Here is a 17,025-nt window from a genome sequence, read left to right as displayed (position 1 = left end):
TAGGCAGAGAGGCAGGTGGGGAGAGGGGGAGAAGCAGGCTCCCCGCTGAGCAGAGAGCCCGACTTGGGGCTCGATCCCAGGATCCTGAGATCATGACCCAAGCCGAAGGCAGAGGCTTAATTAAACCGCTGAGCCACTAAGGCGCCCCTCTAATGTCACTTTTATTTTAAGGTACACTTGATAATTTTTAGAGCTCTTGGGTTTGTGATATCCACCTGTTAATGCATCTGCATTACATTCTCATCCGTCTAATAGTGGTTGAGTGTTGTGTTTTTTTTGTTTTGGGGGGGGTTTGTTTTTGTTTCTGTTTTTGAGAACACTGATGATTAAAACAAAACAAACTACATTCTTAGCTACTGTAGAATCCTTCACTTTTGCCTTCTTACTTTCTACTTTTTAAAATTAGGATTTTAGTTACTTCACAAGATTTGACCCTTTGAACCAAGGAGTAATAACCATAACATTAATCATTATCCAATTTATGGATCCATTTTGGAATATACTTTTTACATATTGGCATAAAGGGAATTTCTAAGATCAATATAAAATTTCACTTCTATAATTTTTAAAGGAGAAAGGATATATAATTTCCACAGGAGGAAAATTTTGCCTCTGGTATGTAGTAGAACTTGGTCTTGAATGAAACAGCCTTGGCAAAGGTACTGTGGGCTTAAAAACTCTTGGGTGCGGTGGTTAGGAGGGTGCAAACTTCCTGGAATGTATTTTGGCAATATATATGTCAGTACCCCTAAAAGAGTTTATATTACTGTTGTATTTCTAGGAACCTATCCTACAGAAAAACCAAAGTTCAACACAAAGATTTACATATTTTAGAATACCTTTTTTGGGGTGCCTGGGTGGCCCAGGTGGTTGGGCGACTGCTTTCGCAGTTGGCGACTCTGATCCCAGAGTCCCAGGATCGAGTCCCACATCAGGCTCCAAGCTCCATGGGGAGTCTTGTTTCTCCCTCTCACCTTCTCCCCTCTCATCTCTCTCTTACACACTCTCTCAAATAAATAAAGAAAACCTAAAAAAAAAAAAAAAAAGCCTCTTTACAGCTCTGGGTTTGTTTTGTTTTGTTATGTTTTGTTTTTTTTTAAGATTTTATTGTCAGAGCACAAGCAGTAGAGGAAGAGGGAACAGCAGACTTCCTGCTGAGGAGGGAGCCTGATGTAGGGCTCAGTCCTAGGACCCGAGATCATGACCTGAGCCAAAGGCAGAGGTGTAAGCCACAGGTGCCCCACAGCTCTGTTTATGTTGGCGACAAAAGTGGCAAAATACTAAATATCTCTTAATTAACTTAATTAATACTATGCAACCATTAGTCAGTTTTTTTTTTTAAGATTTTATTTGTTTATTTGACAGACAGAGATCACAAGTAGACAGAGAGGCAGGCAGAGAGAGAGAGAGAGGGAAGCAGGCTCCCTGCTGAGCAGAGAGCCCGACGCAGGACTCTATCCCAGGACCCTGAGACCATGACCCGAGCCGAAGGCAGCGGCTTAACCCACTGAGCCACCCAGGCGCCCCTAGTCAATTTTTTAAAAAAAGATTCTTAATGATGTGGGGAAACACTCAAATGTTGAATGGAAAAGGGCATAGACTTAAGCAGATATAATCCCAGTTTTAAAGTTTCGATGGGATTTTTGGCTCCCTAGAACAAAGGTTGCAGGGAAATAATTGAAACTGTCAGCAGTGCTTGTCTGTTGTTGTGGGTATTACAGATGTTTTCATTATTGTATCTTTATTTCTTTAAATATATACCAGGGGAAGGGGTTTTTAAAAACTTAGATTTTTTTAAAAGAGTTTATTTATTTATTTCATAGATCACAAGTAGATAGAAAGGCAGGCAGATAGAGGAGGAAGCAGACTCCCCACTGAGCAGAGAGCCCCACACGGGACTCGATCCCAGGACCCAGAGATCATGACCTGCACTGAAGGCAGAGGCTTAACCTACTGAGCCACCCAGGCACCCCCTGAGTTACATATTTTAAGTGCTAATATTTCTGTTGGGCTTCTAACACTTGAATTCTGTGCTATAGATTTCATTATTTTTCTTGAGACTAGCTCTGTTCTGGATGATGTTCACCATCTTAAATAAAAGTTCACCATTTGGTTGCAAATTAGGTCTGTGAGTTCATGTATAAATTTTGTGAGAGCCCCACGTTGGGCTCTTGCTCCACAGGGAGCCTGCTTCTCCGGCTCTCTCTCCTGCCTCTCTGCCTTCTTGTGATCTCTCTCTCTCTCTCTGTGTCTGTCAAATAAATAAATAAATAAAATCTTCAAAAAAAATTTTTTTTGTGAGTAGAACATATTAATGGTGATATACCCAGCTGTCTTGAGTACAAGCATTTACTGATGCTGAAGATAGGAGAGGATCCCTCGTCTTCTGTAAGGGCCATCAACCTACAATGGGTAGAAAATTCAAGAACACATGAGTAAAAATCAGGTTAAAATTTAGGTCAGTTTCAATTTAAAAGAGACAGTACCATCTGCTCTCGAAAGAAGAATGTGAGAGTCATAAAGTTCATTTACTTAGTTACAGAAATATTATGTGCATCTAAAGGGGGAAAGAGAAGGATATTCTAAAAATGAAGAATGAAGTGAAAGTGAGTAAAATTAGACCTATTAGTTGAAAATAACGTGGCTTAGGGCTACCTGTGTGGCTCAGTCAGTTAAATACCTGCCTTTGGCTAGGTCATGATCCCAGAGTTCTGGGATTGAGCCCTGCATTGGGCTCCCTGCACACTGGGGAGCCTGCTTCTCCCTCTTCCTGCCACTCCCCATGCTTGTGCCCTCATCTCTCCGTCTTTCTCTGTCAAATACTTTAAAAGAAAAAAAAAAGACATGGCTTACTTAGAAACCACAACCATGAAGGTTTTTTTTGTGTGTGTTTTTTTAAAGATTTTATTTATTAATTGGATAGAGAGAGAAGAGGAAGCAGGCTCCCCGTAGAGCAGAGAGCCCGATGCGGGGCTTGATCCCAGAACGCTGGGATCATGACCTGAGCCGAAGGCTTTAACCCACTGAGCCACCCAGGTGCTCCGAACCATGAAGTTTTAATAATTGTTTGGTTAGTAGTTTGAGACAAGGGAAAATGCTGAATAGAATTTTCCCCTTCAAATTAAAAAATGAAAGTTACAATTCAGAACCTTCCATCTGTGAAATGTGAAATGCATTGTTTCATATTTGTACAATAATTCCTATTGTGGTAAGGCTGTATAATGGGAAACCTGGATTCAAATCCTGACCGTAGAGTTGGAACTGTGTGACCTTGGGCTAATTACTGACTGACTGAATTTGTTTAAATGGCTGTTCAATACTTCTTAGGGTGTTAAAGATTAAATAAAATTATTTTAAAACATAGCACAAAGAATACCTGAAACATTTTAAGTTTACAATGATTTTATCTTTAAAATTTTATTCTTTTACCCTAATCTCTGTTGGTGTTTGAATTATTACATATTGTACATATGTTATAGAAACCTAAATCTGGAATATCTAATTTTTAATTAAGACTTCATCGCCTGATTCTTCCAATGAAAATTCCCCGGCAACTCCCCCAGATGAACAAGGTCAAGGTGATGCTCCACCACAGCTTGAAGATGAGGAACCTGCATTTCCGCATACTGACCTGGCAAAGTTGGATGATATGATCAATAGGTGAGTTTGATTTGTTCTGTTTTCTTTTAAAGTGTGTAATACACAGGAAATCCAACAGTTCTGCAGCATATTAATTAGTAGTAAGAAAAGAGAGTGGGCAGAAATACCACAGTAGCCACATTGCCTCCTTAAAGCCTTAACATCTTAGCGCTTACCAAGTGCTTTGTAACTCATGATTCTTAATCAGGGAGTAACAACGTCAATAAAAGTTTTTAGATTAATGATGATGACCCAAGCTGGCTGGTGTGTTTCTGAAGTAGAACCATATACGTGATTTCCCTCTTTCAGAGTTTATGAAGATTTTTTCCCCTTTTTTGGTATGTTGGTTGCTACTGTAGTTGGATGATTTCTTAATTTTTGCATGGTCCTGAGGTAAGCCAGGTCATTAGAACATTGAGTTCTTCAGAGCCTGCCTCTTGTGAACCCTTGACTAGCCTAAGGCATTTAACCATCTCAGCCCTTTGTTTTTCTTGATCATCTCCTCAGGGGCAAGATCAGAGTATAATTTTTTATACTTATAGTGGAAGACTCAGAGAGAGTGAAAGTTTAAGCTTGTGTACAGGGGAAATTAAGATTTAAAGAAGATAAGGAAAGAGTGTGTAGGGGAATCCCCACATTGCTGTGGTCTCCACCAGGCTGTGGGCTCAATGAGTGCGTGCTAGGGAGGTGTGACAAATCCCCTCCCCCACCCTAAAAAGGAAAATAGGAAAATACACACACATATAAGCATTTGCCTTACTAAATTTTCTTGTTCTTTTTCACTTTCTAAAAATAAGTTAATGCTGTTAATGTATATAATAGAAGGGAAACTTCATATATTTTTTTTCCCAAAGAATTCGGATTACATAAGTAATAAAATTATGTACTATTAAACATGGAAATACTATGTTGATAAATTTCTGCAATATCCTTCTTCTGTACACACATCCCAACAAAAAATTACGTACAATAAGATGTATGCTCTTCACATTATGTTTACTATCATTTGTATTGATTTTTTCTACAGATAGATTTTTACTACATCATTTTGTAACTAGCTTTCCTCACTTTATCTTGAAAATTTTCCTGTTTTTAACTCACTGTTTTTAATAGTATATTTGAAGGAACATATTAACTGTGATTCCAGTAGATACCTGTAATAATGGTATACAATGAATTGTAGTAAAAAAATCAGAAATCCTGTAAAGTTAATGTCCCTGACTATTTCTATACAGAGCCATAGCATTAGGTTTTACTCTTGCTTTTTCTTTCTGTCTGGTGAGTGGAGGTTGTTAGTAAAGGGTACTTCTTAGCAGACGTGAGGACAAAGTTGCATTATTAGCAAATTCTCAGGGGAAGAAAAATACATATTATATTTTAATGTGAATAAAAGCAATGACAAAGGTGGTATGCATTTGTTTTTAATAGATTACATAGTCATAAGTCACTTTTTCCTCAAAACCAGAGTGTTGGGAGCAGTGAGGAGGAAGGTTTATAGGGAAGGACGGCCACAAAGATGGTTGGGCTGCCATTGGGGCCAGAGAAAGTACCACTTGGGTGCATGTTGCATCCTTGTTGGAGGGAGAAGGGTACCTGTGGAGGCAGAGAGACCTGGAGAGCCGCATCTCACTTGACTTCCAGGAAAAATAGACAAAATTATGAATTGAGGCAGAATTCTGTTATTTTCCACCTAAGTTTTTCTCCTTTGTGAGGAAATGGAAGACCGCTGAGAGGTTCATTGTAACAAATCCTGAAAGAGCACTTTTCTATGGACTTGAACAATAGGTATCTATTTAATTGACACTTGATTATTGTAGTTTTATGTTCTATGATATTAAAATAATCCCCCCCGCTATCTTTTGACAGTCCTTTAAAAGAAAATTGTAGAGATGACAGATGGAGCTTAGTTTCACAAAGCAGATATTCTGCCAACCTTGTTTTAATATTTTAATGTTTTTTAATACTAATATTTAGTATTTTCATGCTGAGGTAATTATAATTAGTCATTTATAGTGCTTTAGAGTAAACCAATAAACTGCTTTTTATATTATTAAAACTCTTAGGCCTCGATGGGTGGTTCCAGTTTTGCCGAAAGGGGAATTAGAAGTGCTTTTAGAAGCTGCTATTGATCTTAGTAAAAAAGGTAAGTTTAGGTGTTCTTAACGCTTTTCATAATACATGCTACTAATAGAGTTTCACTTCATCCCTGAAGACTTTGTTCTCTGTCGTAAGCACTTACTGGATATTCCTGGGCTAGAACACCTCACTAAGTTTTGCTGTGGCTTATCATATATCCCTGGAGCAAGGGTTCAGAGCCTTTGGACAACCTTCAGGGCATGTTCATGAACTTGCTGAAGTTCCACATAAAATATGTGTATATTCATTTTTAAACTAAACTGTCTAGTTTACATGTTGATTAATTTTTTTAATTAAGAAAAGATTTTTTTCCCCAAAATATAAAAAGACTTGAAAGATGAAGTCTAGTGTTTTACCTTGTCTAGAAGTGAAAGCTTGATGTTGGAATTGATCATACTTTCTAATTACTTTGGTCTGCTCTAGGTATAGTTGAATTCTCTTAGCAAAGGACAACTATTATAATATTCTCTTCATTTTTGAGGCATTGGAGATTAAGTTAAATGGCAATAACATTTCAGTTTTTGTAATTGGGTAGCCATGGATGTATTCTAACTATCATTAGGATTATCACAGTTGAAGTTGATTATAAAAATTAATCTGCTTACATCTGTCTCACTCCGTGGCAAGGGTGATATTTCCTTTGTCTTAGAATAATTACCTTCCTTCATTTAAAGAAAGTCTCCACACCTTTTTTTTTTTTTTTTAAAGATTTTATTTATTTATTTGTCATAGAGAAGCGAGAGCAAGCATAGGCAGACAGAGTGGCAGGCAGAGGCAGAGGGAGAAGCAGGCTCCCCGCCAAGCAAGGAGCCTGATGTGGGACTTGATCCCAGGACTCTGGGATCATGACCTGAGCCGAAGGCAGCCGCTTAACCAACTGAGCCACCCAGGCGTCCCTCTCCACACCTTTTTAATCTTGTAAAAATACATTTCCAGATTGCAAATGCTTATCACCAAATTTCTTTTGTTTGTTTGCGCATTTATTAATTGAGCAAATTTTTGAAGACTTTTATACTAGGCATGTTCTAGGTCCTGACTGTATAATGATATGTAAGAACACGTAATGGTATTTAATATTCACTGACATTCTCTGGACATGTAGCCACCCATCCCCATCTTTCTTTTCTGGGACGGTGGTTTATTTTGGTCAAGGTTCAGGTTTTTAAATATAATACTGAGTTTAAAAGTCCTCTCTTCTGCACAGTTCAGAATCACAGAACACTTTATATACAAATTGAATAACTTTTCACTTTGTCCTCAAACGTTAAAGATTTTCAAGGGGCACCTGGGTGGCTTAGTTGGTTTAGCATCTGACTTTTGATTTTGGCTCAGATCATGATCTCAGGGTGGTGAGCTCAAGCCCTGATGAGTTGGGCTCCTCACTGAGTGTAGAATCCGCTTAAGATTCTCTCTCTTTCTCCCTCTGCACTCCTTGTACAACCCCGTGCTTGCTCACACTCTTTATCTAACACCAAAAGTAATACTTACCAAAAAAGTTTTCTCTGTGTTTGGCCAGGGAGGGCATGTGGCTCAGTTGCCTTGCTGAAATCAGATGAAATGAAGCAAAGCTATAAAGAAGCATAGATGTTGGGGCAGTGAAAGACACTGAGACAAAACAATTTATCTTACTCAGTGAAACACTTAGGTAGAGTAGTCTAAGGGTATTGGTGTCTAGCCAAAATAAGATTTTAAAAATAGTTGTGAAACATCATTTTCTAAGTTTTTATTTTCAGAGAGTAAAATGCAATGAAGCATTTAGATTCCCTTTCAGTGGTACTGGTAACCATTTTACATTTAAGTTATAGTGTCCTAATTTGAAATGTTTTCAATTCACCTTATTTGGTTTGATGTACTTTATACAATTAAGTAGTTTTAAAATTCATTTAAGATTTTGTTTCTGAATCAGTTACCTTTTATTTTTTATTATTTTTTTAAAGATTTAATTTATTTATTTGACAGAGAGAAATCACAAGTAGACGGAGAGGCAGGCAGAGAGAGAGAGAGGGAAGCAGGTTCCCTGCTGAGCAGAGAGCCCGATGCGGGACTTGATCCCAGGACCCTGAGATCTTGACCTCAGCCGAAGGCAGCAGCTTAACCCACTGAGCCACCCAGGCGCCCCATCAGTTACCTTTTAGACACATAGGAACTTTGATAATACTTGTCTATTTATCTTTTTGATCTCTTAACAATAGATAATGGTATAAGTTTTTTCCAAAGCTAGTCTGAACTTCTTAGCTATTAGTGAAAAGTTTATTTTTACCATGTAATTGGGCATTTTGAGACAATCAGAAAAATGCTTTCTTTACATTAATTTTTCTTCCCTTTTCTTAGGCCTTGATGTTAAAAGTGAAGCTTGTCAGCGATTTTTCCGAGATGGGCTAACAATATCCTTCACTAAAATCCTTACAGACGAGGCAGTGAGTGGCTGGAAGTTTGAAATTCATGTGAGTCTTGCATTTGACTTTAATCAGATTTTCATAGTGATGCCTGTGAATGTTTTCTCATATATTTGTAAAATATATATTTGGTTGTATATTTGATAAGTTAATTGAATTAAAGGGTGTAATACTGAGGCACTTTAAATATACTTGTTATAAATAATAATTTCTATCAAAGGAAGCATGATCTTTTGGAGTGTGAGGTTTAGAGTTAGAACTCTCCTGGATTCTCAGATATCTTGTGACCTTAGCCAAGTTACGGCGTTTCATTAATTGTGAGATGCACCACAGATTCATTTTATGTACCACTAAGGAAGGCGAACACCCAAGATGGACAATCTGGTATCTGGGACACAAAGGGTCAGTGTAGAGAAATAAACTTAATCATACAGAAAGAGATGTGAAAGAAACCTATATGTCTCAACCATGGCATCTTAGAGGGGTAAAAAGTCTCCTGAGAATTTAAACAACAAATGACTATTCAAAGAGTTTTTGGTAATTTGAAATCAAAGTATACTTTCGAAACAAAAAAATCCTTAAATGGTCTAAAGTTCATGGTATGCCCATGGTGATTGGCAGAAGCAGACACAGTTTTTCTTTACAACACCTTCAGTTGAAGAAACTCCTATGCATTGATAAATGAAATTTGAGAGAAAAAGTAAAACATGCATCTTAGTTTGACGAAATGCTGTAAGTACTCCAAATCTCTGTTCTCTATTCCACTCTGGAAATCTGGTCATAAGTTGTGAGGCAGATATTTTTGTGCTCTGTGGACTATTTTTCAAATACAACGATAGCACAAAAATCCCATCATCGTACTAACTTTGTAAGTGAAGAAATGGAAACTTTGGAGATGCTGTCAGACAATAACAAATATATTCCATCTTGGATAATTAATATATTGTGTAGATTTTAGAATTGCTGCTTCTTGTGTACAAATTCCAAAGAGGGGGAAAAAATAGTAATTTGGATCTTGTCTGTAGACACAGGGCAGTATCTACTTCATTTCATAAGCCGTTGCAAATGGCTTTTTAAAGTAAGAACTATATAAAAGATAGTAAATGTTAATTTGGCATTTTGGTATATCAGTTTGATCCCAGTATTAAACATTTGATCAGTATAAAAATATGGAGAGATCATAGTTAAAATACAGTTAAGATGGGAAGATATTTCTATTTGGAGTTGCAGTGTTTTGATCTTACAAATGCCCTTTCCTTCTCATATAACAGAGGTGTATTATCAACAATACTCATCGTCTGGTGGAGCTATGTGTGGCCAAGTTGTCCCAAGACTGGTTTCCACTTCTAGAACTTCTCTCCATGGCCTTAAATCCTCATTGCAAATTCCATATCTACAATGGTACACGTCCATGTGAATCTGTTTCCTCAAGTGTTCAGTTGCCTGAAGATGAACTCTTTGCTCGTTCTCCAGACCCTCGCTCACCAAAAGTGTGTTGGTTTGTTATTTTCATAATTAATACAGTTTTGCTCTGCCACAGAGCAATAAAAGATCTGACGTGAGGAAGGGATTTTGCATTGTTTTGTGTTTTGGATTCTGTTTTCTTCCCCAGCTTTACTGAAGCGTAACTGTAAAAATTGTTTTGAGTTGTGTTTTTTTTGTTTGTCTTTTTGTTTCTTTTTTCTTTCTTTTAGCTTTCTCCATGTAGTTAGTTCCCATTGTCTTCTGCTCAGCCCTTTGGGAAATAGTCATAAATTAGGTTATATGAAGCAGGCCATAATTTCCTCATTAATAAGAATAGAATAGGAGGTGACTTTGACCCTAGACCAATGATCACTCTGACATTCTAATGTTTTGACTTCAGGATCAAGTATATATCCTACAAATGCCTGATAATGTGGCATTAAAGTAAAATTATAAAAATTATAAATGAAAGCAAATAGTAATGAAATACATATGTGTGTGTGTACATATATATATGTACACACACACACCATTGTAAAAGTTCTCGAATGTAAATTATCTATATTGGCATAAATAGTATTCAGAATAAAAAAGCTATCCCTAAACTGTTAATCTTTTAATAAATACTAGATAATATATAGTTTTTAATTTTTAGAATTTAGGGAGAGTTTTTATTTCAGTTTTCTAAGATTTTTATTTATTTGGGAGGAAGAGTGAGCAAGAGAGCACAAGCAGAAAGAGGGAGAAGCAGACTCCGCACTGAGTAGAGAGCCCCACCCAGGTTCACCTTTAGGAGACTTTTTAATATTGTGGGCCTTGTAAAAAGGAAAACCCAGCCAGGAAAATTTGAATTTATACATAAAACTTTAGGTTTATTCTGTTAAAAGTGGAAATCCTCAAAATGTGTTAAACGATATGTTATAGCTGAAAACATAGAAAGATTAGCTTTAGACTTTTTAAAAAAATTTTGTGCACATATATGTATACATAACTATTGAGTATATTGGACTGTAAGTCTCTCATTCCAGTTACTTGAGAAATGGAAATATAGAATTGCTGAATGCCATAAGGGACTGGGAGTTAAAATGCTCAGCTTTTTTAATTGTTTTGAATTAGCTTCTTAAGACCAAAGAAAAATGTAGGAAAATACTATAATGAACTTACATAGAAAAAGTGTCGTTCATTTAGTGGAGAATTTAATTGATTTTGACATAAAATCCTATCAAAACTACCTTTAGCTTACATAGTGTCTGTTTCCCTTTGTCCTAGACATGGTTTTGTTTTTGTTTTTGTTTTGGAGTAGCTGTAAAAGTTATTTTTGCTTAAGGACTTAGCAAGATTACCTTTTTTTCTCCCCTTGGTTATCCCTCAGTGGACTCTGAAATGTGGTCTTTTAGAAGAAACCAAGGTATAAAAGGTTATCTTGGGTACATAAATTTTTAGATAAATTTGATCGTAGATCTGTATATAATCTCTTCATTTAAGTTTTTACATGTAAGCATGCTTTAACACCACACACCATTGGCTGTTCAGTTGCATTGTACCGTTAGTTACTTCTGTCCCTTAGGGAAGAGTTTGAAAGACGATCCATACTTAACTGCATTGTGTTTACCTCTAAGCTGAGAACTGGGGCCCTCATGTGAGCCAGCAAAAGCATCAACCAGTATGTTTTAGTTAAGAACAACAGATAATAATACCAGTGGTTAGCTTTTAATTAATAGTTTGCTCTCAAGCTTTCAGATTATTTTATTTATAGGGAATGTTGAATTATTTACAACTGCAGTAAAAAAGGAATTCAAGGGGCGCCTGGGTGGTTCAGCAGGTTAAGCGTCTGCCTTCGGCTCAGGTCATGATCCCAGGGTCCTGGAATGGAGCCCTGCATTGGGCCCCCTGCTTGGCAGAGAACCTGCTTCTCCCTCTCCCTCTGTCTGCTGCTCTGCCTACTTGTGCTCTCTATCTATCGCTCCATCAAATGAATAAATAAAATCTTTTTTTAAAAAAATGAATCCAGACATTATCTTAGGTTACCAAATATCCTTTTCTTATTTTTCAAAGATTTTTTTTTATCCCCCTAAACTTTAAAAAATAACTTTCAGATAATAAGATACTCTATAATGGGATCTCTGAAATAGAAACATGGCTTCTAATTCCTGTTCACCAGCTCTTTTGGTAAATCCAGCTGTGCCCTACTGATCTGATCTGTACTGATGCTTATGCTTTTTTCTCATAGGATTACTGTGAATAATATGTAATTTATTTCAAAGATGATTTTACATAATTTTCTGGTTTTGAATTTCCTATTTCTAGTTTGTTTCAATCAAATTACTTCAGATGGTTTTTTTTTTTTCCTTAAAAGTAGGAAGTCAGTCTTTTTCTTTAACTCTATTACAGGGTTGGCTGGTGGATCTTCTCAACAAGTTTGGCACTTTAAATGGGTTCCAGATTTTGCATGATCGTTTTATTAACGGATCAGCATTAAATGTTCAAATAATCGCAGCCCTTATAAAGTAAGTTTGTTTTCAAATGAATCTTCAGTGTGTTCTAGGAATTGCTACTTAATTCCTTGGTAAAAATTTTCTTTTTTTCAAGTATGGTTTCCTCTTTAACTGATAACTTGGATTTTTTTAAAAGTAATGTAAGTAAGTCTGAATTTAGTCCTAGTTGATTGTAAGAAAGTGAGTATTACAAGAGTTTTTTTTGTCTTCTTTCAGACCATTTGGGCAATGCTATGAGTTTCTCACTCTTCATACAGTGAAAAAGTACTTTCTTCCAGTAATAGAAATGGTTCCACAGTTTTTAGAAAACTTAACTGATGAAGAGCTGAAAAAAGAAGCAAAGAATGAAGCCAAAAATGATGCCCTTTCAATGATTATTAAATCTTTGAAGAATTTGGCTTCAAGGGTTCCAGGACAAGAAGAAACTGTAAAAAATTTAGAAATATTTAGGTTAAAAATGATACTTAGGTAAGATGTTTTCCTCTTGAAATAAACTGTGAATATTTAGAATCCTATTTAACACTGACTTTCTCTTCTAGATTACTGCAAATTTCGTCTTTCAATGGAAAGATGAATGCACTGAATGAGGTTAATAAGGTGATATCTAGTGTATCTTACTACACTCATCGACATGGTAACCCTGAGGAGGAAGAGTGGCTCACAGCTGAACGAATGGCAGTAAGTCCTTTGGTTCTTCTTTCATGAATAAAAATCTGCCTAAGGCAAAAATTAGAATGGCTTTACTTAACATAGTAATAATAACATTTTAAAGAAAACCTTGAGACTGGGACGTGTTGGGACTGATTTATGACTCTTAGTTCTCAGAACTTTTTGTAATAACATAGTTTATTTGGTAGTGATATAGGTAGCTTCGCACATCTTTGATAAACTTACTGCTGAATGTAGGTATTCCAAAGTAATTATAAGCTTGTTGGGAGGGTTTGGTTGAAGTAGAGTAGATAAAGGTGATCTTGGGGATGGATTGGATAGTATCTGGTACCTGATGAATGAAGTGGCCTATTGTTCATTTCACTGATGCCACTTACAGATCTTAAAACAGGAAATACAATTACTGGAAGAAGGTGTACATGAATTAATATTTTATTATTTTAAGAACCTCACTTAAGCACTTCCGTTCATACTGTTCTAATGTTGAATGTTTAGGAAACTTTACCGTAGATCCTGCTTTTTTGCCCTTTTTTTTTTTTGAAGCTGTCACAAGTGGGGGTAGGGGCAGAAGGAGAAAGAACGAAGGAGAGAGAGAATATATCCAGCAGACTCCCCAATGAGTGTAGAGCCTGCCGTGGGGATCAATCCCACAATCCATAAGATCATAACCTGAGCCAAGACCCAGCTGAGCCACCCATGCACCCCTTACCATAGATACTTCTCTATTTTGTAGTTTTAAAATACATAAGTATGCCACTTAAAAAATATTGGAGGAATAACTTAGTGCATAGTGTCTGACAGTACTGAACAGACATCTGTAACAGAACTGACCTTGCTCTCATGGCAGCTTCAGTTTAATAGGGGAAACAACTGTTTGGATGTGATAAAGAGTATGTGGAAGATGCATAGACATTGGCCCTGTGTTAGGGGTTAGGTGTAAAACATCTGATTTTGTATATGTGATTTGTGTGTCTAGTTTGTTGGGAAGCTGAACACTGCTTCTCAGAGTATGGTCTGTGGTCAGCTTCTGGTCCTTGAACCATTGCCAGTGCTAGAGGAATACAGAAAATGGATCAAATGTTTAGAAACTTCTGTAGCAATTTGACATTACCACATACTTCCTGTGTTTTACAAGTGTACCTGAAACAGATTAGAAATAAAAATGGACCTTTACCACCTGAGAAGTGTGCTTATCCAGCACATTTGGGGGCTTAATACTTTATTATTCTCATTAAGTTGAATACTGTAAAATTACACAATATGGGCTGTTACCTTTTTGTATCATGAGTCAGTTTTCTTCTATTGGTATAGAAAATAAGCCAGTCAGCAACATAGCGTAGTGTTACAGAAACACAGGCTTCTGAAGCATGTAGCCTTATTTTCAGTTCCACTTCTAACACTTCTGAGCCTGTTTACTCTTCCCCTCACTGGGATTGTTTGGAAGATTAAAGTGCTGCTGGATAAGCAGTAGTAGCATAATTGGTTAATAAATAAAGCAAAAAATTAAAAGGGCGTGTTTTCACCAAAATCACAACCAGTGTAAGGAAACCAAAGATCTTGAAATGGATCTTGTTGCCCACTATGCCTGAACCATGGTGCTTGCTATACTTAAATAACACTTCCCTGTGTAAGTGCTAGAGTAGAACCTTTTTTTTTTTTTTTAAGATTTTATTTATTTGACAAAGAAACCGTGAGAGAGGAACTCGAGCAAGGAGAGTGGGAGAGGGAGAAGCAGCCTTCCCACGGAGCAAGGAACCCAATGTGGGGCTCAATCCCAGGACCCAGGGATCATAACCTGAGCCAAAGGCAGATGCTTAATGACTGAGCCACCCAGGCACCCCTGGAGTAGAATCTTTTTAATAATTGCACTATTTCTGATTCATGGAAACATTTCTGTATGTGCAAAATTAAATTCTGTGAAATTACTGGTTTTTTTCATAGTTTGAATAAAAACAGCACATAAACCTATTACATTAGTCTATTTTTTTTTAAATTCCTACTAATGTGTGTTAAAGTGTGAATAATTCATAAATTTTTTTTAAAAGCTCCTGTGTTTGTTTCTTCTTTAAAAGAAGTTTTTGAATTATGTTTAGGAATGGATACAGCAGAACAATATCTTATCCATAGTATTGCGAGATAGTCTGCATCAACCACAGTATGTAGAAAAGCTAGAGAAGATTCTTCGTTTTGTCATTAAAGAAAAAGCTCTGACTTTACAAGATCTTGATAATATCTGGGCAGCACAGGTAAGAAGTTTCAGATGTGACTCTTTGCTTTTTACAAGAAAGATACTAAAAACTAAATAGAGTAGTTGTGAAACAGGATGAATGCTTATATGGTTTGACTTCTGGTACATTTAAATGCTCATGATTTATAGAAATCTTATCAAGAATCTTTTTAAAATAGCCAATAATACATATTTTTAAAGATGTGTGAAAGAAAAAAGATCTATGTAGTTATTTTAGAGAGAGCATGGGGAGGGACAGCAAGAGGGAAAGAGAAGAGAGTCTTAAGCAGACCCCATGCTGAGTGCAGAGCCTTGACACAGGGCTCAACCTCACGACCTGAGTCGAAACCAGGAGTCGGATGCCTAACCGACTGTGCCAACTAGGCACCCTGAAGCAGCTAATAATATTTTAAATACATTCATCAGTTGTGTATGTTTGGTACAGGTTAGCAGTTTGTAGGTGGGGTGTTTTGTTTTGTTTTGTTTTTTAGTATTCATTACAAATTTTTGACCGAAGTATTTTATTCACACAGTGTTCTATTTATAAACTTAATTCGAAAAACAAACTTCAGTGTCAGTAGAGTTAAATCACTAGATTTATTTATGTAGACTTGTAATAATCCAAAGGATTTATAGCTTTTCTGAAAGAAAAGTAAAGTTTTTGGTTTCAGAGCTAGAAACTAGGTGATTCCTTTGATTACCTCAATGACAGGTTTTTACTGGGATCACTTGGAAGTATTGTTGAGTTTTAGATTACAAAGCTTCATTTTTGAGTCTGTAGAAACCAAGGAAACATTCAGTTTTCCTTTGAGTGCTTAAGGTTCCAGTTTTGGAACAGTACCATTGGTGTGCCTTATTGTAATGTTAAAATTGACCCGTTTAAATTCAGTAAATTCAGATAAAGGCTCACATGAATTCCCAAGTACACATTAACCATGTATATCAAGAAATTAATTTGTCAGGTTTTAAAGGCCAGTTCTAAAGCATTTTTTAAATGTATGAATTTTGTTATGTTCTACCCTTAGATGAAGCTGGTGGGAATAGTTTAATTAATAGCTGTCAGCAGTTGTGTATATTACACAACTTTATCTGCTGTTCAAATTCTAATGTGCTATGTTTTCTTTGGTTTTTCAATAGGCAGGGAAGCATGAAGCCATTGTGAAGAATGTACATGATCTGCTGGCAAAATTAGCATGGGATTTTTCTCCTGAACAACTTGATCATCTTTTTGATTGCTTTAAGGTAATAGCATAGTAAAGTAGTGCCACTTCATTTTAATAAAATTACCTTATTAGATCTTTGAGTTGCTCTTAGTCAATAAATACTTCAATAGAAATTATTTAACAATTCCTGGTGTGAAGGAATTGGTCATCTTTTTTTTTTAATGAGAATTTTTTTTTTTTTTTTTTTTTTTTTTTTTAAGATTTTATTTATTTGACAGACACAGCGAGGGAGGGAACACAAGCAGGGGGCAGTGAAAGAGAGAGAAGCAGGCTCCATACGGGGCTCAATCACAGAACCCTGGGATCATGACCCGAACTGAAGGCAGCCACCTAATGACAGAGCATCCAGGCTCCCTCCAATGAGAACTTAATATTCATTTTTATAATAATAGCCCTCATAAATACGGAATCTTTTTTAAACTCGAGTTGTGAGTTTGGATTCCTTTCCCCTAGCAGTTTGAATTTTTATTAATAGGTTCAGGTGCTCTGTAGGACTTCAGGGAAGGACGATTGGTTGCAATAAAAAATAAAGTGTCAATAATGGGATTACCAATATCTTGGTATCCTGGGGTGATGTGCACAGGCAAATGGAAGTATAATTTATAAGGTAGCCCAAGAGCGCCCCTATAGCAATACCTGCATTGGTATCATTTTAAGGCCATATTGTGTTGTGGTCTCTCTATGGTTGCTAGTATTGGGTTTGTAAAAACAATATGATTGGTAAATACATGGATTAAGAACATACGACTTTATGGCAATAGCAGTGTTCACAAGGG

At 36.4% G+C, this 17,025-nt stretch overlaps 1 protein-coding gene across 4 annotated transcripts in view; it reads left to right on the top strand.

Annotated features, from left to right (window-relative positions):
* USP9X (ubiquitin specific peptidase 9 X-linked) overlaps positions 1 to 17,025 on the top strand; it is a 163,366-nt gene that overhangs the window by 66,633 nt on the left and 79,708 nt on the right. For all 4 annotated transcript variants that reach the window (XM_044234797.1, XM_044234799.1, XM_044234796.1 and 1 more), the window contains exons 3-11: positions 3,515 to 3,660; positions 5,703 to 5,782; positions 8,107 to 8,219; positions 9,443 to 9,661; positions 12,027 to 12,142; positions 12,347 to 12,598; positions 12,670 to 12,808; positions 14,893 to 15,045; positions 16,164 to 16,268. In XM_044234797.1, the coding sequence (XP_044090732.1) occupies positions 3,515 to 3,660; positions 5,703 to 5,782; positions 8,107 to 8,219; positions 9,443 to 9,661; positions 12,027 to 12,142; positions 12,347 to 12,598; positions 12,670 to 12,808; positions 14,893 to 15,045; positions 16,164 to 16,268 (1,323 nt within the window). The remainder of the gene's footprint in view (positions 1 to 3,514; positions 3,661 to 5,702; positions 5,783 to 8,106; positions 8,220 to 9,442; positions 9,662 to 12,026; positions 12,143 to 12,346; positions 12,599 to 12,669; positions 12,809 to 14,892; positions 15,046 to 16,163; positions 16,269 to 17,025) is intronic.

The sequence above is a fragment of the Neovison vison genome, chromosome X (genome assembly GCF_020171115.1).
Source record: "Neovison vison isolate M4711 chromosome X, ASM_NN_V1, whole genome shotgun sequence".
NCBI classification, from domain to species: Eukaryota; Metazoa; Chordata; class Mammalia; order Carnivora; family Mustelidae; genus Neogale; species Neogale vison.
Note: the sequence above shows the minus strand (reverse complement) of the source record. Positions and strands in the feature narration are given on the sequence as shown.